The 25,835-nt window shown below is 47.5% G+C and overlaps 2 protein-coding genes across 2 annotated transcripts in view; both read left to right on the top strand.

The window, feature by feature from the left end:
• Positions 1-25,835, top strand: part of LOC136624385 (oocyte zinc finger protein XlCOF22-like) — a 177,948-nt gene that overhangs the window by 5,530 nt on the left and 146,583 nt on the right. The window lies entirely within an intron of this gene.
• LOC136625004 (gastrula zinc finger protein XlCGF57.1-like) lies at positions 14,109-19,049 on the top strand. Its single transcript, XM_066598923.1, has 2 exons — positions 14,109-14,256; positions 17,726-19,049. Exons 1-2 carry the CDS (start codon positions 14,109-14,111, stop codon positions 19,003-19,005), a joined length of 1,428 nt encoding a protein of 475 aa, XP_066455020.1. The 3' UTR covers positions 19,006-19,049.

The following is a 25,835-nucleotide window of genomic DNA, read 5'->3' as shown; positions in this document are numbered from 1 at the left end:
TTTTATTCCTTGGTTTTCAAGTAACTATGACTTCATTTTCCCTGCAATCAACATGTAAACACCTGTACTAAATTAACTCGGGCGAAGCCGGGTATAACAGCTAGTATATATATATACAAAGATGAAAACACTCACTGACTGGCCACTAACTCTCTTACTTCCTGGTGTCGTACAAACATAAAATTTTGCATGACCATTATTTTGGTCCTAAATAGGAAAACTAAAACATTCACAACTTGATTATTCAATTCTAAGTGCAAAAGTAAGTGACCCCCTATATTATGTAACTTCCCAGTGTCGTACAAGTGTTAAATTTGCAACGACCATTCTTTAGGTCCTACATAGGAAAAGTAAAGGGGTCACAACTTGAGTATTCAATTCTAAGCTTGAAAAAATCTGTGATACATAAAGCTTAAGGAAATGATTCGTATAATCTACCTCATCCTATGTGTATATACTGAGGAGAATCTACCTCATCCTATGTGTATATACTAAGGAGAATCTACCTCACCTCTCTGTGTATATACTGAGGAGAATCTACCTCACCTCTCTCTGTATATACTAAGGAGAATCTAATGCTTCTCTGTGTATATACTAAGGAGATGCTATCACACCTCTCTGTGTATATACTTACTAGAATCTACCTCACCTCTGTGTGTATATACTGAGGAGAATCTACCTCACCTCTGTGTGTATATACTGAGGAGAATCTACCTGACCTCTGGGTGTATATACTGAGGAGAATCTAGCTCACCTCTGGGTGTATATACTGAGGAGAATCTAGCTCACCTCTGGGTGTATACACTGAGGGGAATCTAGCTCACCTCTGGGTGTATACACTGATGGGAATCTAGCTCACCTCTGGGTGTATACACTGAGGGGAATCTAGCTCACCTCTGGGTGTATACACTGAGGGGAATCTAGCTCACCTCTGAGTGTATATACTGAGGAGAATCTAGCTCACCTCTGAGTGTATATACTGAGGGGAATCTAGCTCACCTCTGGGTGTATATACTGAGGAGAATCTACCTCACCTCTGAGTGTATATACTGAGGAGAATCTACCTCACCTCTGAGTGTATATACTGAGGAGAATCTACCTCACCTCTGAGTGTATATACTGAGGAGAATCTACCTCACCTCTGAGTGTATATACTGAGGAGAATCTACCTCACCTCTGAGTGTATATACTGAGGAGAATCTACCTCACCTCTGAGTGTATATACTGAGGAGAATCTACCTCACCTCTGAGTGTATATACTGAGGAGAATCTACCTCACCTCTGAGTGTATATACTGAGGAGAATCTACCTCACCTCTGAGTGTATATACTGAGGAGAATTTAGCTTACCTCTGGGTGTATATACTGAGGAGAATCTAGCTCCCCTCTGGGTGTTGTAGCAATGCAGGGGGAAACACACCTGGCCACGACCAAATGCTGAGCGTCTTGTCTTTATTCAGAGATGATGAACAAAACAAAAAGTACTGGCATTCTCCAGATAACAGAAAGTTCAAGGAAAGTCCTTTTATATAAGCAGTCCAGCAATAGTAACACCAAAAGTCTTTGTAAACTCCAATAGGGCAAAGTAAAGCAAACCTTCCCAGCAGCGTGGTGCAGTGTCTCCAGCTCAGCACTCTCTGTAAGCCTCTGCTGCTCACACAGGACACACACCCCTCTTCAGACTGCAACCTGCGCCCATTTATGCACCTCATCTACTTGGGCCAGGTGGAACTGAGTACTGGAGTGAGAGACGGACCGGGTTTACCTCACAGATCCTAGTAGTCTCTGCGATATGTACCGTCCGTCCCACACTTTACCTCTCACTCTACTACATACCTCCCCCCCCCCCCCCCTCTGCCCCAAGCCAGGGGGCTGGGCACCAACCATCAAACAATAAGCCCTTGGGAGGTCATCTGCATTACCATTGGTTTTTCCTGGCCTGTGTTCAACTTCAAAGTCAAACTCCTGTAATGCCAGGAACCACCTTGTTACTCTGGCGTTGTTCCCTTTCCTCTTGCTCATCCACTTTAGGGGGGCATGATCTGAGACCAACTTAAATTTCCTTCCCAGTAGGTAATATCTCAGTGCGTCTAGTGCCCATTTTATTGCCAAGGCCTTTTTCTCCACTATTGCATAATTTTTCTCGCAGGGGGTAAGCTTCCGCCTTAAAAACATGACAGGATGTTCTTCCCCATTAACCTCCTGTGACATAACGGCTCCCAGACCCACATCAGACGCATCTGTATGGACTATAAATGCTTTCTTGAAGTCAGGCGCCACCAACACAGGCTGCTGACACAATGCACGTTTCAATTCTACAAATGCCTTTTCTGCTTCTGGTGACCATTGTGCCATTACCGACTTTCTCCCTTTCGTGAGTTCTGTTAACGGGGCTGCCATAGAGGCAAAATCAGGGATGAAACATCGGTAATAGCCTACTATCCCCAGGAAGGCTCTCGCTTGTTTTTTTGTCCGGGGTTGGGGCCAGTTCTGTATGGCCTCTACTTGATTTCATTGAGGTTTTACCAACCCCCTTCTGACTATGAAGCCGAGGTATTTAACTTCCTCCATGCCTAAGGCACCTTTTTTTTTTGTTTATCGAGAAACCTGCTCTTCTGGGAGAGTCCAGTACTGCCTGAACTTTACTGAGGTGGCTCTCCTAATACCGGCTAAATATTACAATGTCATCCAGGTAAGCTGCTGCGTATCGTTTGTGGGGACCTAGCAATCTATCCATCGCCCTTTGAAACGTGGCGGGGGCATTTTTCAACCCAAAAGGCATTCTCCTATATTGGAAACAGCCGTCTGGAGTTGAAAAAGCTGTCTTCTCTTTAGCTTCCTTTGTGAGGGGAATTTGCCAATACCCTTTCGTTAAATCTAGGGTGGTAATGTACCTGGCTGGGCCTAACCTCTCAATTAGTTGATCCACCCTGGGCATGGGGTAGGCATCCGACTTTGATATCTCATTGACCTTCCGGTAATCATTACAGAACCGCCATTCCCCTGAGGGTTTAGGCATCAGCACTATTGGGCTTGACCATCCACCCTTAGACTCCTCGATTACCCCCAGATCTAGCATTTTTTTTATTTCAGCAGACACTATCTCTCTACGAGCCTCCCGAATTCGATACGGTTTTTGGCAAACTTTTACTTGGGGGTCTGTGAGAATCTCATGTTCAATTACCTTGGTGCGACCCGGCAGGTCAGTAAATAGGTCCTTATTGCGCTGCAGAAACTCTTTACATTGTTGTATCTGGGACTTTGACAATGCCTCAGCTATTGTCACATCATGGATGTCACTCGCTGACTCCATAACCAAGCATCGTCTGTCCAGAGAGTCCTGCTGCTTCCAGGCTTTCAACAGGTTCACATGATATATTTGTAGAGGTTTTCTTTTCCCCGGCTGATGAACTTTATAGTTGACCTCACCCACTTTCTCTACGACCTCATAGGGCCCTTGCCACTTGGCCAGGAACTTGCTCTCTACCGTTGGGACAAGCACTAGTACCAGGTCCCCAGGGCTGAATTGCCTGACCTTTGTCGCTCTATTATACATACGGGCTTGGCTTTCCTGAGCCCTGAGGTGGTGCTCTCTCACCAGGGGCATGACTTTAGACATTCTGTCTTGCATCTGGGCCACATGTTCCACCACGTTTCTTTGGCAATATCAAGTAATCCACGGTGTTGTCGCGCATATAACAACTCAAACGGCGACAAGCCTGTGGATGCTTGTGGGACCTCTCAGATGGAGAAGAGCAGGTAGGAAAGCAGACAGTCCTAGTCTCGTCCATCCTTCTCTACCCCCCTTTTCAACATACTTTTTAGGGCTTTATTAAACCTCTCTACCAACCCGTCGGTCTGGGGATGATAGACAAAGGTTCGTAACTGCTTAATTTTCAGCAGTTTGCAGAGTTCCTGCATCACTTTGGACATAAATGGAGTCCCCTGGTCCGTTAGTATTTCTTTTGGTATACGCACTCTGGAAAATATATAAAACAATTCTTTTCCACTACTTTTGGAGGAAGTATTCCTCAGTGGAACTGCTTCTGGGTACCTGGTTGCGTAGTCAACTACTACCAAATATACTGGTGACCCCTAGCCGACTTTACCAAAGGCCCTACAAGGTCCATGGCAACCCGTTCAAATGGCACTTAAATTATTGGTAACGGGACCAACGGGCTCTTAAAATGTGGAGCAGGAGCAGTCACCTGGCAGCTGGGACAGGATTGACAAAACTCTATTTCCTTGTAGCAGCCCAGCCAGTAGAATCACTGCAAGATGCGCTCCTGCGTTTTTTCAGCCCCCAAGTGGCCCCCTAATATGTGCCAAGTGTGAGACTGTGTGTCTATAGGAATCAGGTACTAGAAGCTTCTCCACTACTTCATCTCTAATTTTGGCAACTCTGTACAACAACTCGTTTTTAACGGCGAAGTGAGGGAAGCTCTTTGCCGCCCCTGTACTCTGCGGTGCACCATTTATAACAGACACATTCTCAAACGCATATTTCAAAGTCTGGCCATTAATCTGGGCAGATCCAAAATTATCCGGTGCCAACTCAAGATCAATCATCTGAGGTTCTGACAGCTCCTCGTCCTCAGTTACCCCTGCAAAAGGCAACTCGTCATTAGGGACTCCACTGTCCTGGTTACCATGCGGTAACAAATTAGTCCATAAGTTCCAGAAGAGGGGGAAGTCTCTCCCAAGGATAACCGGGTGGATCAAATTTTTCACCACCCCAACCTTGTGTGCACACACTCCAGAGTCAGTGTCTATGGATACCTGGGCAACTGGGTACCCTTTTGTGTCACCATGTATGCAAATAACCCCCAGTTTTTCCACCTGGAGTAATACATGGGGAAAGGAGGCCCTGATCAGCGTGGCCAAGCTCCCTGAGTCGAGCAAGGCCGACACCTTGACCCCGTTCACTGTTACCTGGCACTTCTGGGGCTGTGGGTCCTTGGCCGGCGTCGCACTGCATACCTGATGTGCAAACCACGAACATCGCCGACCATATGTACAGTCCATGGGCTCTGTTTTCACTGGACAGTGGGCTAATAAGTGCCCTGGCTCCTGGCACTCCCAGCACCGCAGCGGGTTGACTTGGCTCCTCCTGACGAGCATTGCTCGCCGCGGATTCTGTGGCTTCTCCTCCATGCTGACCCGGGATTCCTTCCTCCGGGCATTCAACCCCGGGTTGACACCACGAGATCCAGCTCTTGCAATGGGAAGCGCCTCCTCCGCTGTGAGATATCTCTCTACAAGGCCCACCAATTCATCTGCATTCGTGAGATCTCCTTGGACAACCCAACGCTGCATGGGCCTAGACAGGGACTGCACAAATCAGTCCATCACCACCTTTTCGACAATCTAGGCAGGTGATGAGGTCTCTGGCTATAGCCATTTTTGAGCCAGATGAAGCAGGTCAAACATTTGAGACCGGGGTGGCTTCTCCGGAGAATACTTCCAAGTATGTACCCGCTGTGCTCTGAGTGCCGTGCTGACTCCCAGGCGAGTAAGGATTTCGGCTTTTAACTTGGCGTATTCTCGGGCATCCTGCTGCGCCAAATCATAATACGCCTTCTGGGGTTCTCCAATTAAGTACGAGGCTAACACCTCCATCCACCACTCTTGAGGCAATTGCGCCCTCTCTGCCACCCGCTCAAAAATGGCGAGGAAGGCCTCCACATCATCTTGTGGCATCATTTTTTATAATGCCCCTCTTACTGTTTTTAAAGCGTCCATCTGGGCCTGTTGCCTGGAGGGATCTACAGTCTCTTTAGTCCCATTGGCCTCAGTCAGCATGGCCATTTGCTTTACCATGAGATGGTTTGTCTCCTGTTGCATTTGTTGCTGTTGCACACTCACTTGCACCAGCTGCTTCACCAACTCCTCCATAGTTGTCGTGGCAGCTTGCATTCTTATTGCTGCTTTCACCCAGGACATGTACCCGTGGGTCTTTTACTGCCAGCGCATCCTCCACCAATTGTAGCAATGCAGGGGCAAACACACCAGGCCACGACCAAATGCTGAGCGTCTTGTCTTTATTCAGACTTGATGAGCAAAACAAAAAGTACTGGCATTCTCCAGATAACAGAAAGTTCAAGGAAAGTCCTTTTATATAAGCAGTCCAGCAGTAGTAACACCAAAAGTCTTTGTAAACTTCAATAGGGCAAAGTAAACCAAACCATCCCAGCAGCGTGGTGCAGTGTCTCCAGCTCAGCACTCTCTGTAAGCCTCTGCTGCTCACACAGGGCACACCTCCCTCTTCAGACTGCAACCTGCGCCCATTTATGCACCTCACCTACTTGGGCCAGGTGAAACTGAGTACTGGAGTGAGAGACGGACCGGGTTTACCTCACAGATGCTAGTAGTCTCTGCGATATGTACCGTCCGTCCCACACTTTACCTCTCACTCTACTACAGTGTATATACTGAGGAGAACCTACCTCACCTCTGGGTGTATATACTGAGGAGAACCTACCTCACCTCTGGGTGTATATACTGAGGAGAATCTAGCTCACCTCTGGGTGTATATACTGAGGAGAATCTACCTCACCTCTGTGTGTGTATATACTGAGGAGAATCTACCTCACCTCTGGGTGTATATACTGAGGAGAATCTACCTCACCTCTGGGTGTATATACTGAGGAGAATCTAGCTCACCTCTGGGTGTATATACTGAGGAGAATCTAGCTCACCTCTGGGTGTATATACTGAGGAGAATCTAGCTCACCTCTATGTGTATACATATTTTATTCCTCTATTCCTCTGAAGTAACCACAGCTTCATAAAATGTTCCACGCAAACAACAGATAAACACTTGTACCAAATTTACTTGCCCGAAGCCTGGTATATCAGATGTGGATGATCTCCATCCTTTGCAGACTCCGTCATGTCTGTTACATGTGCTCCTTGTGAAGCTGCTCTTGTCTGTGCAGAGAACAGGGTGCCAATGGTGGACTTGCCAATTCTGGTGTCTCTGGCAAATGCTATTCAAGCTACATGGTGCTGGGATGTGAGCTCAGCTTCCATTACAGGATGTTGGGCCCTCATGGTTCCCGCGGAGTCTGTTTCCAACAATTTGGTCAGTAGTGACCTGATGACAGCGAAGTCGAGAGGCGACTACTCCCTGCTAATCCTCCTTGACCTGTTGCAGCATTTGACACTGTTGACCACAAAGTCCTCCTTAACACGCTTCGCTCTGTCAGCCCTCCTTACTGGCCCTATTTCCTTTCCACCTCCTCTCGCTGTTGGGGTGCCCCAGGGCTCAGACCTTGGTCCCCTACTCTTCTCTAAAGTCCCAATTGGACAAACTATCCGCACACTCGGCCTCTAATTCCAGATCTACGCTGAGGACACCCAGCTATATGCCTCTTCCTGTGACATCTCAGCACCATTCCTCCAAAATCCCACAGACTGTCTGTCTGCTGTCTCTAACACCATGTCCTTCCTCTTTCTCAAACAAAGCTTTTCCAATACTGACCACCTCGTGTTTCCACCCCCTGCTTACTGATCTCCCTCCAATATCTCCATATCGGTATCTGGCACCACTCCCAGACAGCACGCCCACTTCTTGGGTGTCATACCGGAATCTGACCTCTTCTTCAACCCCCACATCCAATCTTTGTCCCAAAAATGCCATCTGCTCCTCATAAATATTGCTCAAATCTGGCTATTCCTCACCATGGACATTCTAAAGACACTTGTTGCTGCCCTCATCCATTCCCGACTTGACTACTGCTACTTGCTGCTCAACGGCCTTTCCGCACCAGACTCTCCTTCTTCAATCTATATTAGACACACCAGATAGGCTCATTTTTCTATCCAGCCATTTCTCCGATGCCTCTGAACTATGCCAGTCATTGCATTGGCTGCCCATCCACTGCAGAACTAAATTTAAACTCCTCACCCTCACCCATGGCACATCGCTTCCCTTCTGTCCATTTATCACCCAGCCCAATACTCTGATCTGCTAACACATGCAGACTAAACTCCCCACTAATACAAACCTTACATGCTCTCCTCCAGGACTTCACCAGAGCAGCACCCATCCTCTGGAAAGCTCTACCCCAAGGCATCTGGACAATCCACAACGCACAAAATTTCAGACTCGCCTTAAAAACGCACCTCATCAGGGAGGCATACTAAATCTCCTGACCTAGTCCCCCTGCCCCTCCCTACAGCTCCCCACACCTTCCACCCTGCCTATCGCATATGACCTCTACCTCGGCACCTCCCTACCGATCCACCCGTTTGCTTCCTAATAACTGATTTACTCATGTAATTCCTGTACTGCCTATATCGCCTCCACCTCGTTTGTTTCAAATTGATTGTAGAAAAACATGTAATTTGTTGTATTGTCTGTTTTCTCCTGTGCTTGAAAGCGCTGCAGAACAAGTTGGCGCTATACAAATAAAGATTATTATTTTATAGTCTGCTGGGGGTCATTCTGTAGGGTTCTGGCACTACTTCTCCTGTTCCTCCTTGCACAAAGGAGCAGATCCCTGTCCTGATGCTGTGGATAGTGAGTTCAGGACGGTCCTTCGCCGTGTGCCTGCAGGCTGCAACGAGCACAAATCAGTCAGGAGTTCTGTAATAATCGTGGAATATACAGCAATAAGCTATACAAGCAGTTATGTTATTTCCCCTTAATGTTTTGGTAGAGCCACAGGCGCCGTGTAAGGAGAAGCCATCCTCATCCTGCATTCAGCTGCTCCTTCCATCTGCCCCCAGCTGATACCCCATGCACTATGTCAGGGTCTCTGCAACATCCAATCACTCTATCAGACCTGGACCCCCGTCCCCAGTGCTGCCTCCGCACATGTGCAAGTACTATTATCATGTCCCTCTCCTCTGCTGCTGGAACCAGAAGGACTGGGCATGCTCAGTAGGAACTTCCCACATCTTGGTACAAGTAACAGTCAGCTGGGTTAGTGAATGGCTACAAACATATGTGTGCCCACTGATAATGGCGGTGGCGGGCTTGTAAAGGCGTCTTTATTCCCCGGTCAGCAGCACATGATCAGCAGACTGTAGTTGCAGCACAGTACAGGGCAGTTTACAGCAGGGGGCGACAGCAGCTCTTATCCACAGCTCGTTTGGCTCCTGCGCTCTGTAATCTTACAAGCTGTATGAGCGCCCCCTGGAGGTAGGAAATTACCATCACCGCATGGGAGGAAATCAGCGCAGAACACGTCCTACAATGTGGAAGTAAAAAAGTAAGTTTATTGGGTAAAGTAATTGTCCCATTAGGATGTTATCAGTAGACTAGGCGCTCCACAAATTATTGTACCTGCAGTTAATGGGAAAACCCCTTTAACTATTTAATATTTTTACATATCTGAGCTTGAATAACGACGACAAAAAATATCTCCTGTTTTGGTGGAATAAATGTGCTAAGGATGGACGTCGTCCCTCGCTTGTTGTACTTATTCCAGACTCTGCCTATTCAGCCCCCCATGAATTTTTTTAAAATGCCTACAATCTGCTTTTACACATCAGCTACCGAACCCTCTCAAAACCTAAACCCACAGGAGGGGCGGATATTGTTGGAACTTCTCTTACAATGCTGCCTTGGATTTTTCCCTCAGCCAGACCCCATCCATAGTTTATAATTTTAAAAACGACCCCCCTTAATGTATCCACTTAGGGGGGGGGGGGGTCATGTGTATTTTGACCCCACAGTTTTTTTTCAGAAATTAATTAAATTTAGAGAAGAAGAAAATAAAATTTCATATTTTTGCAAATATGTCATTTTAAAGAAATTTTTTTCCTATAGTGCACATAAAAATGATGATTGATACCCCAAAATGGATCCCCCTGTTTCTCCCGTCTTCAGAAATATACTCATTGTGGCCCTAATCTTAAATCTGGATGCACAACGGGGCCCAAAACGAAAGGAGAAGTCGGTGTCTTTCAGAACATACATTTCTCATCTGTATTATTGGGGGACCCAGACAGACCATGGGGATATAGCCACTGCCACTAGGAGGCGACACTAAGCACAAGTGTTAGCTCCTCCCACCAGGCTATACCCCCCCCCCCCTGCAGGCACTCAGCTAATTAGTTTTTAGCTTAGTGTCTGCAAGGAGGCAAACGTGACTTAGTTAGGTCCAGAGGAGACCTCAAGTGCGGTAATCCAGGGAGTCGGGGCTTTTCCCTGGCTTACCTGTCCTCCCGGGGAAGACGCTGGCAGGTGGTGTACTCACCACACTGTGATGTCTTACCCAGAGAAGAAAAGGTGGCGCGACCCTGCCTCTGTGCATTGGCGTCGTGGCCCGCCAGCTATAGGGTTCCCCCCTCTGGAGTAGCACCCCTCTTGACGGCGAGCGCTGGGGGAGAACACTGCTGGAGTTCAGACGGGGAGGAAGGAGCGTACCCACGACGTGGAGGACCCCTCAAACATCTCCCCCTATGGTCTGCAGGTCAGCTGTCAGGTAACACCTTAAGGGGGCCGTACCAGGAGCATGGCATCAGGAGAGTCAAGATGGCCAAGCGGTGAATTGCCTTCTCTTACCCCCCCTCCCCCTCCCTTCTTTCAATCTAGGGAGCGGCGGTGCCCCGGCAGGTTGGCTGTAAGAGATCCCCCTAAGATGGCCCCTTCTGGAGCACATCAGGGGGGAATGTCGGGAGACGGCAGCGGGGCTTACCAAGGGTGTTGGCAACGGCTGGAGGCCATGCGCAGACCAGGACACGGCAGAAGAGGGCTACTGGCTGCAGCAGCACATGCGGCGCGGCTGGAAGCGCCGCCCTCAGGGACACTTTTTAAAGGTTGCGCAGGCACTTATGGTGACGCGGCCGGGTTTCCGGGGCAGGCCATGCCCACCCCGGCCACGTGGGACATTGAAGGAGGCGGCCAGCTGGGAAGATGGCCGCTCATAGTGCCTGTGCAGCAGTACCCTCTCTGAGGAACTGCTGTGCCTGAGCTGCTTATCCCAGCGGTTTTTCCAGCGGAACCAGCGCTATTGACCAGCGAGCCTTCAGCTTTACCAGCTTCAGGCTTTCGGCAGCATTTTCAGCATCAGTCAGCCCCAATCCTCAGTGACAGAGAGCGGCGCCAACCCTCAGCGCCAACCTTCATCAGTGCCAGCTCCAGCAGCGTCAGTTTCCAGCATCAATATCCGCAGAGAAACTTGTGGTGTGCTGCCAGGACCTAGAAGCTCCAGCTGGGACAGGACAGCCGCGGGACAGGGTAAGCCCTGCTGAGGCAGCACTCTCCTGTCTGTGTCTCCCCCCTTGCAGCAGTACAAGGTTACCCCACCCCTTTGCGGTTACCCATTGGGTGTGCGGATTGCGCCATGTCTGACCCCAGACCAGAGGGTTCCAGTCAAGCTGTGGGGAGGGCCAAGTTCCCATGCGGCCAGGTGGAATCCCGCTAGGCTAATTTTATTTCGGCACGGTCAGCTCCAGGGACCCTGGTGCCACCCCCCTGCCACCCCTGTGGAGCAGGTAACCGAGGCTGACTGGACTAGGCCCCTTGCCGGCCATTTCAGGACTAGCCAGCTCGTCAGCGGTGATACTGCACAGTTTAGAGTCGCAGTTTGAAGCATCCTCCCCGGAGCATTCACGGGGAAGATCACATAAAAGACGGAGATCCTGCAGCCCTGAGGAAATTTCCCAGAGGTCTCGTCGCCTTAGGAAGTCGTCCAAGTCCGCTAGGTCTCAACGCTCTAAGGAGTCGTTTCACGACCCTCATGGTTCCAGGGGATCCTCCTGGACGTATCATAGGTCCAGGGAATTCTCCCGGCAGTCTCGGTATACAGCGAGGTCGGTTTGGTCTCATCTGGACCCCTCACGGGCCTCATGCTCCTCAGCATCCCAGGCTGCATCCCAAACGCAGCCCCCGTATGTTCTCTCGGGGGGAAGTAGCGGACCAGGAGAGGAGGAAAGGTCAGCTGCGTTGTCTCTATCAGACCTAGATGGGGAACAGGTGTCCAGGCTGCCACTTTAATGGACAGCCTGGTGGTAGCAGTTAAGGACAGACTACAGGTAGCCGAGACTCCGGTAAAAGTGCCACCAGCTACCGTATCATTTGAACGGCAGAAACGCTTTTGCCAAGTGTTTCCTTCCCATCAGGATTTTTGAGGCGTATCCATTCCCAGATGGCCTCGACAAAGGGTGGCCAGTACCCCGATGGTGGACCCACCAGTGTCACGTTTACCAAAAAGCACGGCATTGCCCTCCGCCGATGTTGCGGTCCTAACCGACTCGCAGGACCGGAAACTAGATACCATGGCAAAAATGACTTTGCAGGCACTGCCTTGCGGCCCACCTTCGCTTTTGCCTGGGTGAGCAAGGCATCTGTGGCATGGGCAAAGCAACTGCGCAAAGATATTTGACGTGACGGAAAATATCAGTCAAGCGGAAAATTTGCCTGCGCAGCAAAATTTGGACGCAGCGAAGTTGTAGCCCGCGCATCGGCAGCTTCCGTGGCTACGCGGAGGACACTATTGCTGAAGGGATCGTCAGCGGATGCATCCTCCAAAGGGGTTCCAACGAAACTGCCCTTCGAAGGCAATAGACTGTTTGGCCCCCAAACTAGACGACCTGATTAAGGAGAAGCTTTCTCTTTTTTCGGCGATTTTCGTCCCGACTGTCAACAGGGCAGTGGACTCAGTCAAGAAGGGCGCCAGCTGAGCAGAGGAAGGCTACTTGCGTTAAAGCCAGGCTAGCCTGGCAATCTTGCTCAAAGACATCCAAGTGGACAGACTTTCCGGTTTTAGGATGTGTGGTTGACCCACATGGCCGACGCCTGGGTACAGGAGGGCGGCTTGCGAGGGCATACTATGGAGTTCGCAACCTTGCCAGGATCAACTCCTCAGATCCAGGGTACCAAAGGATCCAGGGAAAGCAGCACAGCTGCACCCAACAATAGAACCGCTATTGGCACAAGGGGTAGTGGTGCCCGTGCCATCTGGTCAGCACGGAAAGGGTTTTTATTCAAATCCCATCGTAGTCCCCAAGAAAGATGGCAGGGTCAGGCCGGTCCTCGAGTTACGACGGCTAAACCATTACGTCAGAGCAAAACATTTCAGGAGGGAATCCCTTAGGCCAGTGATAACTTCTATGGAACCAGGGGAGTTTTCCTGTCAGTGGTGGATATCAGGGATGCATACCTGCATATTCCAATTCGCGAATCTTGCCAGCAATTCCTACGTTTCGAGGTCCAGTGGAGCCATTACCAATTTATAGCGCTACCATTCGGACTCTCGACATCCCCAAGGATCTTCGCAGAGGTTCTGGCAGCGGTAATGGCACTACTCCTTTCAAGAAGGGTGATGGCCACCCCTTACCAGAGGAAGGCAATTTGGAAAGTCTGCGCATCACGCTTCAGACACTAGAAGAATTTGGTTGGATCATCAACCACGAGAAATCTTGCCTAGTACCGACTCAGCAGTTGGAGTTTCTGGGATGGTGTTCGACACCAAGAAACACCAGATTCGCCTACCGTAAGCGAAGGCGGTAACACTGGTAAGCAAGGTGCATCTCCTGCTCCGGGGTAGACGGATAGCCATCAGGCATTTCATGAGGGTATTGGGCCTGATGGTGGCCTCCTTCGAGGCTATACTATTCGCGCAGTTTCATTCCAGGGAGTTTCAACATTTTCATCCTGTCACGTTGGAACAAGTCACAGTGGACGCTGGATCAACAGGTTGCAATAACACCACGCATCCAAGTTACTCTGAGATGGTGGATGAATTACAGGAGAATCCAGAGGGGTCGGTCACTACGTCCAGGGCAGTGAGGATACTGACCACGGACGCCAGTCGTTACGGCTTGGGTGGGACTCTGGAGGGACACTCCACCCAGGGGGTGTGGTCACAAGATGAGGCAAGACTCCCAATAAACATTCGGGAGCTGCTGGCCATCTGACGAGCATTACAGCATTTTCATTACTTCTCAACAAGGATGTAAAAATCCAGACAGACAATGCCACAGAAGTAGCATACATCAGCCACCAGGGGGGCACAAGAAGTGCAAGAGCAATAACAAAAGTATCCGGCATACTTAGGCAGGGAAACATCTGCGGTCCATCTCGACAGTTTACATCCCAGGGGTAGAAAACTGGGTGGCGGATTTTCTCAGTCGAAAGACTGTGGATCCCAGCGAATGGCAACTACATCCGGAGGTCTTTCAGGCGATCTGTCATCGCTGGGGCACCCCGGATGTAGATATGATGGCATCCAGGCAGAATTACAGGATACTTCCCTTTGTGGCACGTTCGCGAGATCCTCAGGCAATAGCGGTAGACGCTCTGGTGAGTTCGTGGGCAGGGTTCAGACTGCCGTACGTATTTCCTCCTCTTCCACTCATTCTGAGGATACTAAAGAAAATCAAGAAGGAGGGAGGGGGGGCCAGTAATCTTGGTCGCGCTGGATTGGCCGAGGCGAGCGGGGTATCCAGACATAGTAGAGCTTTTGGCTACCGCCCTATGGCCACTCCCAGAACGGGAGGAGCTACTGTCACAAGGACCGCTCTTCCACCGAATTCGATGTCTCTTCGCTTGACGGCCTGGCTATTGAGACCGCTATACTAAGGAAACAAGGTTTCGCTGAGGCAGTCATCCGAACGATGATCCAAGCCAGGAAGCCGGAGCCATCAAGAATTTATTATCATGTATGGAAACGCTTAAGGGGCCAGGTATTGGCTCTTTCAGTTTCTTTTCAGAGACCAATCGCTAATAAATTAGCGGTGCGAACTTTTTTCAAGGGGTCGCGCATGCGTCACCCCCGTTCAGGCCACCTACTCCGGCATGGGATCTTAATTGGGTGCTGAATGCGTTACTATCACACCCGTTTGAGCCACTCAGAGAGGTACCTCTGAGGCTTCTATGCTGGAAAGTAGTTTTTCTGGTGACGATCACATCGATACGGTAGGTGTCCGAATTAGCCGCCCTGTAGGACGAACCCCCCCTTCAGGACATTCCAACAGGACAAGGTGGTACTGAGACCAGCTCCGGGTTTTTTTGCCAAAGGTAGTAGCAGCATTTCATCTTAACGAAGATATCGTACTTCTGTCTTTTTGTCCAGCAGCAATACAGGCGAGAGAGAGAGAGCACTGCACCGACTGGATCTGATAAGGGCCTTGCGAATTTGTTACAAAAACCAAAGACTTCCGGAAGACAGAGACACTGTTCGTAATACCAGAGGGACAGCGTAAGGGATCGGCGGCCTCTAAGGTGACCATCTCAAGGTGGATTCGAACGCTAGTGGCGGAGGCTTACCGAGCCAAGGTGCAGTCGCCTCCATTTCGGATAATAGCCCACTCCACAAGGGCGGTGGGGGCTTCCTGGGCGGTTCGTCACTGAGCCTCGGCATTACAGGTATGCAAGGCGGGTACTTGGACGTCCTTGCATACATTTGCAAAATTTTATAGAGTCCATACATATGCATCAGCGGACGCCGCCATGGGTAGAAAGGTTCTACAAGCGGCTGTCCCTGACTGGGACCATTTGGGGAATAACGCACCCTATTTTGTTTTCGGGACTGCTTTTCAACGTCATATGGTCTGGCTGGGTCCCCCAATGATACGGACGAGAAACGGATATTTTTGGTATAACTTACCGTAAAATCTCTTTCTCGTCACGTTCATTGGGGGGGACAGCACCCTCCCAAAGATTTATTTTCATTATAGATAGCATGGCTGGAGCCTGTTGTTCTCGGGTCACAGATGACAATATAATTATCCAGAAGTACTGGTATGTGTTGGTTTACGTAAAAATGTAAATATTTTGTTGTGTACTCCTACTGTTTGCATACAAACTAATTAGCTGAGTGCCTGCAGGGGGGATATATCCTGGTGGGAGGAGTTAACACTTGTGCTTAGTGTCGCCTCCTAGTGGCAGTGGCTATATCCCCATGGTCTGGCTGTGTCCCCCAATGAACGTGACGAGAAAGATATTTTACGGTAAGTTATACCAAAAATATCCGTTTTGCTTGAAGGCGTTTTAGGCCCCATACCACTCTTGTAGAGCTCTTGAGTGGCCAAAACCATATAGAACCCCGCAAATGACCCCATTTTAAAAACTAGACTCCTTAACAAATTTATCTAGGGGTGTACTGCCCATTTTTACGCCACAGTTTTTGAATGAATTCAAGCAAAGCAAAAGGAAAAAATTGTGATTTTCATTTTTTTGGCAATTCTGTCAGTTTAAAAACAACTTTTTTGTATAGCACACACATGAATGACGACTTGCACCCCAAAATGGATACCCCTGTTTCTCCCGTGTTCAGAAATATACCCATTGTGGCCCTAATCTCCTTAAAGGAAACATTTCTAGGCCTACAATGGAAGGAGCACTCATTGGATTTCAGGGTACAACGGAATAAATTCCAGGTCCCATTGCCCACTTGTAGAGCCCTTGAGCGGCCAAAACGATAGAAAACCCCCACAAATGACCTCATTTTGAAAACTAGACCCCTTAACGAATTCATCTAGGAGTGTACTGTGTATTTTGACCCAACAGTATTTGAATGAATCTAAGCAAAGCAGAAGGAAAAAAATATGATTTTCATTTTTTTGGCAATATTGTCAATTTCAAAACTGTTGTTTTTTTTTTTTTGTACAGTGTACATAGGAATGAAGACTTTAACCCCAAAATGGATCCCCCCTCTTGTCCCGTGTTCAGAAACATACCCATTGTGGCCCTAATCTACTTACAGGACACATGGCAAGGCCTATAATGGAAGGAACACCCGTTGGATTGCAGGGCAAAACTGAATAAATTCCTGGCCCCACTGCTCACTTGTACAGAATAAAAATTCCCCCCCTTCCGCACCCTTTTTGGTGTTCCCCAAATCTTAGATAAAAGTAATAATGTGAACTGTGTGGTATTTCCGAAGACAGGGGTAATTACGGGGGCTGGTTGGGATGGGTATCCATTGGATAGCGCCGATTGCATTGCCGGGGGGGGGACTGCCGGCAGCCCAAGATGAGAGCTCCATGCTGTCGGCTACCTGCGGGCACCGACAACATAAAGCTGACACGTCCTCTGCTAAGAGGGTATTAATCCTAAGAGGACGCATGTTTCTACGTCCTCTAGGATTAAAGCCCACTTAGTGAGGATGTAGAATTCCGATGGGGCCGTCACTAAGGGGTTAAAATTTTGGAGATTTGTGTGTAAAAAATAAAAGTATGGGGGTTCTGGAGAAATAATATAAAATGTGGCACTCGTTTGTTATTAAGTATACTTAATCTGTATAAAGAGCATGTGCAAGACGAGCATGCGCACAAAATTGTATCTAGAAATGTACCTCTGCTTCCGGTTAAGCGTGTACCGGGATATAGCTCAGCAGCTACTTTCTTCTGGATGCACGCACGTACACACTTCCGGTCGCCCCAGTTCTAAGAAGTACCTGATACTTTTATCATGTCTCTGTGTCATATGCTCATGAAAAATGGCAGATTAGTCAGTAAGCCCTCCGACTCGCGTTGCATGTACTGTATTGTATATATTGTCCTTACGCTAATGGAATAAACACCAGAAGGTATCGACTCTCTAAAAGAAACCTGGAGGAACGGGTGATAATTTAGAGGCTAACCTGGATTCTTGAGGAGGTTCGCTAATGTCTGCAAACCCCTTATTCAAGTAAGCAAAACCCCATACATAAAAGAGCACGGGGTTTTTGTATCTTGTCTTTTTCACAATTTGTATGAATGTTTCATATGGAAATTTTTATAAAATATTGATATAATTGTAATGTTAAAATCTGTTTTATTCTTGGCAGATGACGACATCAGGAGCTTAGAGGAACATTTGATATCTTCAGGTTTTACAGTGGAAGATGATGGTAACATACAAGATACACACGAAGAGCCTGCCATTATCCCAGATGTACCCTCAGCCCTTCCCAGCAAACATCTGTCATCTGATCCTTTTATAGAGGTTCCATCTTCTGATTCATCACAGACTAGCAAGCAACATAACATTTACAGAAGAGATGTTAAAGAAGAAACTGTTGTCACAGGGAAGAAGTCATATTCATGTTCAGAATGTAGCAAATGCTATACCCAAAAATCATATCTTGTTAGACATCAGAGAATTCACACAGGAGAGAAGTCATTTTCATGTTCAGAATGTGGGAAATGTTTTACGAAGAAATCACGTCTTGTTTATCATCAGAGAATTCACACAGGAGAGAAGTCATTTTCATGTCTAGAATGTGGGAAATGTTTTACGAAGAAATCAAATCTTGCTAGACATCAGAGAATTCACACAGGAGAGAAGTCATTTTCATGTCTAGAATGTGGGAAATGTTTTACCCAGAAATCACATCTTGCTAAGCATCAGAGAATTCACACAGGAGAGAAGTCATTTTCATGTTCAGAATGTGGGAAATGTTTTACCATGAAAACGGGTCTTGTTTATCATCAGAGAATTCACACAGGAGAGAAGCTATTTTCATGTTCAGAATGTGGGAAATGTTTTACCATGAAAACGGGTCTTGTTTATCATCAGAGACTTCACACAGGAGAGAAGCCATTTTCATGTTCAGAATGTGGGAAATGTTTTACCATGAAATCAAGTCTTGTTTATCATCAGAGAATTCACACAGGGGAGAAGTCATTTTCATGTTCAGAATGTGGGAAATGTTTTACCTTGAAATCAAGTCTTGTTTATCATCAGAGAATTCACACAGGAGAGAAGTCATTTTCGTGTTCTGTCTGTGGGAAATGTTTTACCCAGAAATCAAGTCTTGTTTATCATCAGAGAATTCACACAGGAGAGAAGTCATTTTCATGTCTAGAATGTGGGAAATGTTTTACCATGAAATCAAGTCTTGTTTATCATCAGAGAATTCACACAGGAGAGAAGCCATTTTCGTGTTCTGTCTGTGGGAAATGTTTTACCCAGAAATCAAGTCTTGTTTATCATCAGAGAATTCACACAGGAGAGAAGTCATTTTCATGTTCAGAATGTGGGAAATGTTTTACCCAGAAATCAAATCTTGTTAAACATCAGAAAATTCACAATTCAGAATCTGCTTGTCTTCTTGAGTTATCGTGATTGATAAGTAGTTTCCATATTATATAATTCAATAAACCTTTATTAAAAACATATCATCCCTAACTCAAAAGTGCTTGCAGGTATTGAAAAAAATGACTGCGCCTATCATTTTCTGATGGAATTCTGCCCTTTAATCATCCATCCCATAATCCTCTTACTATTGAAGTCTTTTGAACTTAATGTATAAGAACCCACTCACATATGTTTTATTTTGTCCTTATCCTGGCCGGCGCCTATTACTCCCTATCTACTAAGCCAAACTTTTTGGTTTCTCTTTGTTTTTTCCTGGATTTCAGATTTGTAGCTGAATTTAGTTGAGATTTAAAGGGATCGTCCAGTTGTCAACTATTGATGGCTCATTCTCAAGATCAGTCATGAATAATAGATCTGTGGAGTCTATCACCAGGGACCCATAGTGATCAGCTGTTCTCTGGGCCAGTGTGCTCAAGCACAGTCTCATTATTGGAATTGCAAAGCCTAAGAGTGAACCTGTAAACCCCCCCTCTTCCCGCCTGATTCAATATCTGCTTTTTTTTTTTTATTGCCAGGGTTTTATCACTCAGGCTGTTTTAGAGGTATTCACCCTTTTACTTAAAGCAATTTCCTCTATGGCTATGATTAAAGCACTGCTTGCATTGCACAAAGTAGACTTTCTGACTGTAGGTGTTGCTTTTATAAGCTTTTTAAGAGGCCCCAATTGCAGTGTAATCCCTCAGACATCTTGTCAGCACAATGTGCAGAGCTTACAATAGTTAGTAGGATGATTAACTCACTTCTTAGAGGCAGTTTTCTTTTGAATGTACACCGCCGCTAAAGCTGGTGGAAACAACCCCGTGCTTAAGAGGAGTTCCTCTGTTGTGTCTTCTCTTAAATCTACTACCAAATTCCTGTAAGGCTCTCATGTGGCATACTCAAAAGCTTCTAAGAAGAACCATGTCTTCCTGGGTACGTCTGTCTTGTTAGTGAGACAATTTGCAGCTGATTGCCGGGATTATTAAAAAGGTTTTTAAATTTATCGGTCTACTTTTTTTTACCCTGATTAAATATGTTCTGTACCAGATAGAGAATGCTTAGATTTCTGCGATGCACATACTTGGTAAATGCCTTTCCTATTTCACAATTTTCACTAGCGCTCTGTCATATAAAGAGATTGAGAAAGTGTCCCCCCAGCTGTCCAGTATCAATCAGTTGCCGTTCAGGACAGTAGAAAAGTTGAGCTGACAACCTTTGCCCCTTGAATCTACTCTAATGATAGATAGATAGTTAGATACTAGATAGATGGATAAAGATATGAGATGGGTAAATTATAATGTTCTAATCCCCCCTTCCTCTTGTGTAATTGGCAAGCCTTTGATATACAAGAGGACAGGAAATCCTTTGTCCCAATGTCAATACAAGTGGCCCTTTGACAGGTAGATGCTGATTTGCTCTCCCCAGGCTGGTGGTTGTTGCCTTTAGAGAGATAATTGTATTACCTCCCCATACCTCACCCCAAGCTCAGGAATTCCCCTCAAACTACGTAAACTCATACCTGGTTATGATTTCTGCCTCATGCTTGATATTCATGCATAGATAAAATCATGACAAGAAATATGGCAGCATATCTTCATGATTAGAGACCCTCCCACCGAGATATGACTGAAACTAGGGAATTACGATTTTTGAGTTCCTACAAATCTGACCCTCCCTTCTCTGTATGACCTCAGAGGGGTGGGGAGAAGGTGTATATTGGGGGACCCCACAGTTCTAACCGGTCAATCCATGGAGCTATACTTTGGTATATGGGCGTCCCTCTGTTCTGGATCCCTTTGGGCCGTGTATCCAAAAATCTGGTAACTTTCTTTTATTTTAATCCTGATTATTTTTAAAATACTGCTGAGTGTTTATTGCCTGTATGTCCTTATTCTCCCCATGCAACAAGCTCACACGTGTCCACCGGCGTTAGGCCGGACAGAGGCAGGACAAATTTAATTATTTTCCGTTTTTTGGCACCAAAAGGCAGCACTGCGTATATTCAATGAATAACAACTGTGTTGTCGCCCTGCCTATACAATTCTTTCCCTGCAGTATCAATGGAGGGTGCAATGCTCTGCAGAGGCGATTTTGAGAAGCAAAAAAAAATGCAGCACAGCTAACAGCAGCCTGAACAGTACTGCACACGGATAAATATGGCCCTAGAAAGGACCGTTGAGGTTCTTGAAGGCTACACTCACTCCTAACACTCTCCCTGCCTATGCAGCACTTCTGTCCCTAATGCCAGGTGCAACGGTCTGCAGAGGCGATTTTGAGAAAAAAAAATTGCCACTGCTAACAGCAGCCAACACACAGCTATCAGTGGCCCTAATAAGGACCTTTGGGGGGTCTTGAAGCCTACACTAACTACCAATTCTTTCCCTACAGCAGCTCCGGTACAAACAGCACTGTCCCTCATCTAACTCACACCGCATCTGAGGCGAACCGCGGGAGGGGCCGACTTTTATGTTCGGGTGACACCTGATCTTCCCAGCCACTCACAGCAGGGGGGTGGTATAGGGCTTGAACGTCACAGGGGGAAGTTGTAATGCCTTCCCTGTCTTTCAATTGGCCAGAAAAGCGCGCTAACGTCTCAGGGAAGGAAGTGAAAATAACCAGAACACCTCATGGTGTTCGTTACGAATAACGAACATCCCGAACACCCTAATATTCGCACGAATATCAAGCTCGGAAGAACACGTTCGCTCATCTCTAGTGCTTATACGTCAGATGGTTGAAAAGTCGCCTTAAGTTCAAGTCTGTGCTTTTGCCAGGCATGAGACCAGACTGGTCAGCATGTATGATCTCCCCAACAACTGAGTTTATATGTGTCGCCAGTATTTTTGCAACAATTTTTATGTTATTAAGGAGTGAAATGGGGTGGTGAGAGCCGCAGTCGGTAGGGTCTTTCCAGTTTTAGGGATCATGACTATTAGGGCATTGCGCATGGTATCTAGAAGAGCCCCTTCTCGCAGGATAGAGTTGTACAGTGTTAGGAGTCGAGGGGTCAAAAGCTCCACATTCTTTTCATACCACTCCCCGGGAAGCCCATCTACACCTGGTAATTTCCTGTTGGGGAGCGACTTAATGGCTTCCCTTATTTCCTCTATACTCAGGGCTCCATCCAGGTAGGTTGCACCATTACTGCTCAGCATACGGAAGGGGATAGCGTCGAGATAAGCCAGCAGTTGTTCATCAGAGCAGCTTAGTTTTTGGGTATATAGGTCAGTATAGAATTGGGCAAATGCTTGGTTAACTAGTTTATGGTCATGTATTAGGGCACCTGCGTTATCCCGCATTGCTGTAATTGGTGGTAGCGACTGATCCTCTCTGGCCAAGTTGGCCAGCAAGTGACCATTTTTATTTCCCTAATGAAAAACCTGGTGACTGGAATAAAGAAGTTTCTTTTTTGTATATTAAATGAGCAGCAGTTTATATTCCCGTTGCAGGTCACTGAGACCTAAGGAAGTTTCCGGGGAAGGATATGCAACATGTTTGGCCTCTGCTGAGTCAAGGCGGCGCTCCAAATCTAATCGGGTGGCCCGCAGGGACCTTCTATGTTGTTCAGCTATGGAAGAGGCAAAAAGACCCCCTGGTAACAGCCTTAAAGGCGTTCTATACCACAAACTCTGAGGCCGTCCCCTCATTGACCCCCCAGTACATCCCAGCCTCGTGCTCGACATACTCATGCACCTCCTTCTGTGACAGCCACAGGGGACTTGGTGTCCACATAGGGCGACAACCCTCAACTTCAAGGTCGAAAACCAGCTGGTGCGGGCAATGAGCTGATATGTCTCTCCTGAACCAGAATATGTTGGTCTTCAATCCGCACCTCATCAGAAAACCTTCTAGCCAAAAACATTATTTTATCTTTAGCATAGACATTAAATAGGTCTTCCCACTCCTAGTTGTTTAGCTGCAAGAAGCAGACAGCTCTGTACATTGTGCAGTGGCCTAGATTGGTTTGCAGGCTCAGTATCATTCACTTCAGTAGGACTTAGTCGGCAGTACCAACTTCGACCACTGTGCAATGCAGAGAGCTATCTGCTTCCTGCAAAAAACAAACTGCTAGAAGTGGGACAGTGCCTTTAAAAAATACAAAGAATTTAATTAAAACAGTTATACAAAAAAAATATTCCAAAGGTTGTTACATATAAGCAATTGGTTATTACAGAGCTATTTTGATTATCATATAAATCTATATCTCTAAACTCTCTAACTTCCAGGTGTCGTACAAGTGTGAAATTTCTCAAGAGCATTCTTTGCATCTTAAATAGGAAAAGTAAAGGGGTCCAAACTTGATTATTCAATGCTAAGTACAAAAGTATTTGCACTCTTGTGTAATGTACGTAATCTAATTCTCTAACTTCCTGATGTCGTACAAACATGAAATTTGGCAGGAGCATTCTTTAGGTCCTAAATAGTAAAGGTATAGGGGTAACAACTCGATTATTTAATACTAATTGCAAAAGTAAGTGCTCCTCTAAGAAATGTAACTTCCCGGTGTGATGCAATCATGAGGGCTATACATAGACATACTGGTACTGAGAGGGTTAACACCCTTTGGGTGTGGCAACTAGCAAAACATAAAAGTAAATTCCTGCCAGACTCAGAGAGGAGCGAGTACTAGCTCAGTGGAGCTGAAGGGCTGCTAGCCAGAGGCCCAAGTTGGACCAGCGAGATCCTTGGGGAAGGGGATCTGTTTGGGAACCGTCGCTAGTCTGAAAGAGGATGGTGCCCTGTAGACACCCGGTGGGGTTAGCGATGGTGGCCCAGTGGCTTTGTGACCCCTAAAATTATGGACTCTCCTGATGCTTTACATGTTTGGAATGCTGTGAAATAAAACTGGCAGGCACCAGATTTTAAAGAAAGTTTAAGTCTTCTGGAGTCTATCTACACATGTGGTGCACCATTTCCCTGATGTTGAGGTTGGCGATCTGCAGGCGAGTATCCCCTTGCCACATATGGTAGAGAGAGATCTGGCACAAAATGGAGGGGAACGGAGAGGAGATAGAGCCAGTGCAGGAAAAACTGAAAGAGTGGTCAGAGAGGTAGGAGGAGAATCAGGAGAGAGCAGTGTCCTTTAGGCCGATGGAGCGAAGCATAGCAAGGAGGAGGTCATGGTCGACAGTGTCTAATGCAGCAGAGAGATCAAGGAGCATTAGTAGGGAGCAGTCGCCCCTCGATTTGGCCATCATCAGGTCATTGTGTGAGGGCAGATACTTTTGTGAGGGGGTTTCGGTCGAATGTATGGGGTAGAAGTCGGACTGGAGGAAGTCGAGGAGAGAGTTATCAGAGAGATGAAGGGGAGGTTCGATATGAGTCGGCAGTTGGCAGCATTGGTCGGGGCAAGGGTCTGTTTCCTTAGCAGAAGGGATATGATGGAGTGTTTAAATGAGGTGGGGAAAATACCAGAGATCAGGGAGAGGTAGAAGATGGAGGTGAGGTGGGTAATGACAGACGGGGAAAGGGACTGCAGATGGTGTGAAGGAAGAGGGTCGCTAGAGCAGGAGGTGGGGCGAGTAGCGGAGAGTAGTCTGGAGACTTCCTCTTTGTTATTGGCTCTAGTATAAATACTAAGTGATGGATGCTGTGCTGAAGCAGCCAGGATCAGTGGTAGCCGTTCAGTGTTTGGGGATTTCTTTTCGGATATTTTAGATTTTTTCTTTGAAGTGGTCGACTAGCTCTCCAGCACTGAGATCCATCATGGGACCCTGTTCTTGGGGGCTGAGGAGGGAAAGGAAGGTGTTGAGGAATCATTTGGGGTTGTGTGATAGTGAGGAGACGAGGGAGGTGAAATAAACTTGTTTGGCGTTGTGGAGGGCGAGGTCGTAGGTTTTGAGCATAAATTTGTAGTGGGTGAAGTCTGCTGGCTGTTTGGGTTTGCGCCACAGTCGTTCAGCACACCTAGAGCATCGCCAGATGAAGCGCGCTTGGTGTGTGAGCCAAGATAGTCATGATGTGTGGTGGACCGCTCGCGTCACGGGGGGTGCCGCTTCATCCAGGGCGAGTCTGAGGAAGGTGGAGTAGTGTTCAGATTACGGCATGAGAGGAGGAAGATGTGGGACAGGGAGGACTGTGAGATCTCGGCAAACTGCTGGGTGCGGATGGTAATAACGCCGCACTGAGGGTTTGATGTAAAATATATATTGTACTCCCCTAACCCCCGATCAGCGCAGCGTCTTCTTTGTGCACAAATAAATGGTTCCCAGCATCCATATGTTACCATGCAGGGCGGCGCTGGGTCCCGCGGCCAGCGCGCGCCGCTTCGGTGTCGGCTCCGGCGTCCCGGAGCTCTTCAGTCGGGGCTCTCCCGGCGGCGTGGGTGTGTCTGCCGTAGGCTCCTCCCACTCTCCGCCCCTGGACGGAGGCTTGAAGTTAAAAGGCTGGCAGTGACCTGAGCTCACTGCCAGTTATTGGTTCGGTTTGCCACTAGTTACTCTGTCTGCAGCTAGTCTCAGCAGCTCCTAGTTTGCTAGTCAGCTTCATCCAGCCTGTCTTAGCTTAGTCTTTGTTCTGTTGGTCTGTTCCACCTGCCTCTTCTGTCGGCACTCTGTCCCCCGTTAGTTAGTTCCGTCTAGGTAGTCGCCAGGTCCCTAGCCAGAGCAGGGACTGCCGCCCAGTTGTCCGTCTGGGGTTAGCCAGGGCCGAGGCAAGTAGGCAGGGACAGTGGGGTGCGGGAAGTTCAGGGCACCCCACCTGGCGCTTGTGGGTCAGAGTGCCGTAACATAATAACTGGCCCTTTAAAACTGTTTTGTCATGGAGGCGATCAGTTCCCTTGCGAACCAGCTGCAGGCCCTGGGGCCTGTGATCCAGGA

Source organism: Eleutherodactylus coqui, chromosome 4 (assembly GCF_035609145.1).
Source record: "Eleutherodactylus coqui strain aEleCoq1 chromosome 4, aEleCoq1.hap1, whole genome shotgun sequence".
Taxonomy (NCBI): Eukaryota; Metazoa; Chordata; class Amphibia; order Anura; family Eleutherodactylidae; genus Eleutherodactylus; species Eleutherodactylus coqui.
The sequence above is the reverse complement of the archived record's forward strand: the minus strand, read 5'-3'. Positions and strand labels throughout refer to the sequence as shown.

Coding starts and splice junctions, on each gene's coding strand:
- LOC136625004 (XM_066598923.1), top strand. CDS start 14,109: ATGGCAACTACATCCGGAGGTCTTTCAGGCGATCTGTCATCGCTGGGG. Junction 14,257..17,725: donor CAATAGCGGTAGACGCTCTG/GTGAGTTCGTGG, acceptor TATTCTTGGCAG/ATGACGACATCAGGAGCTTA.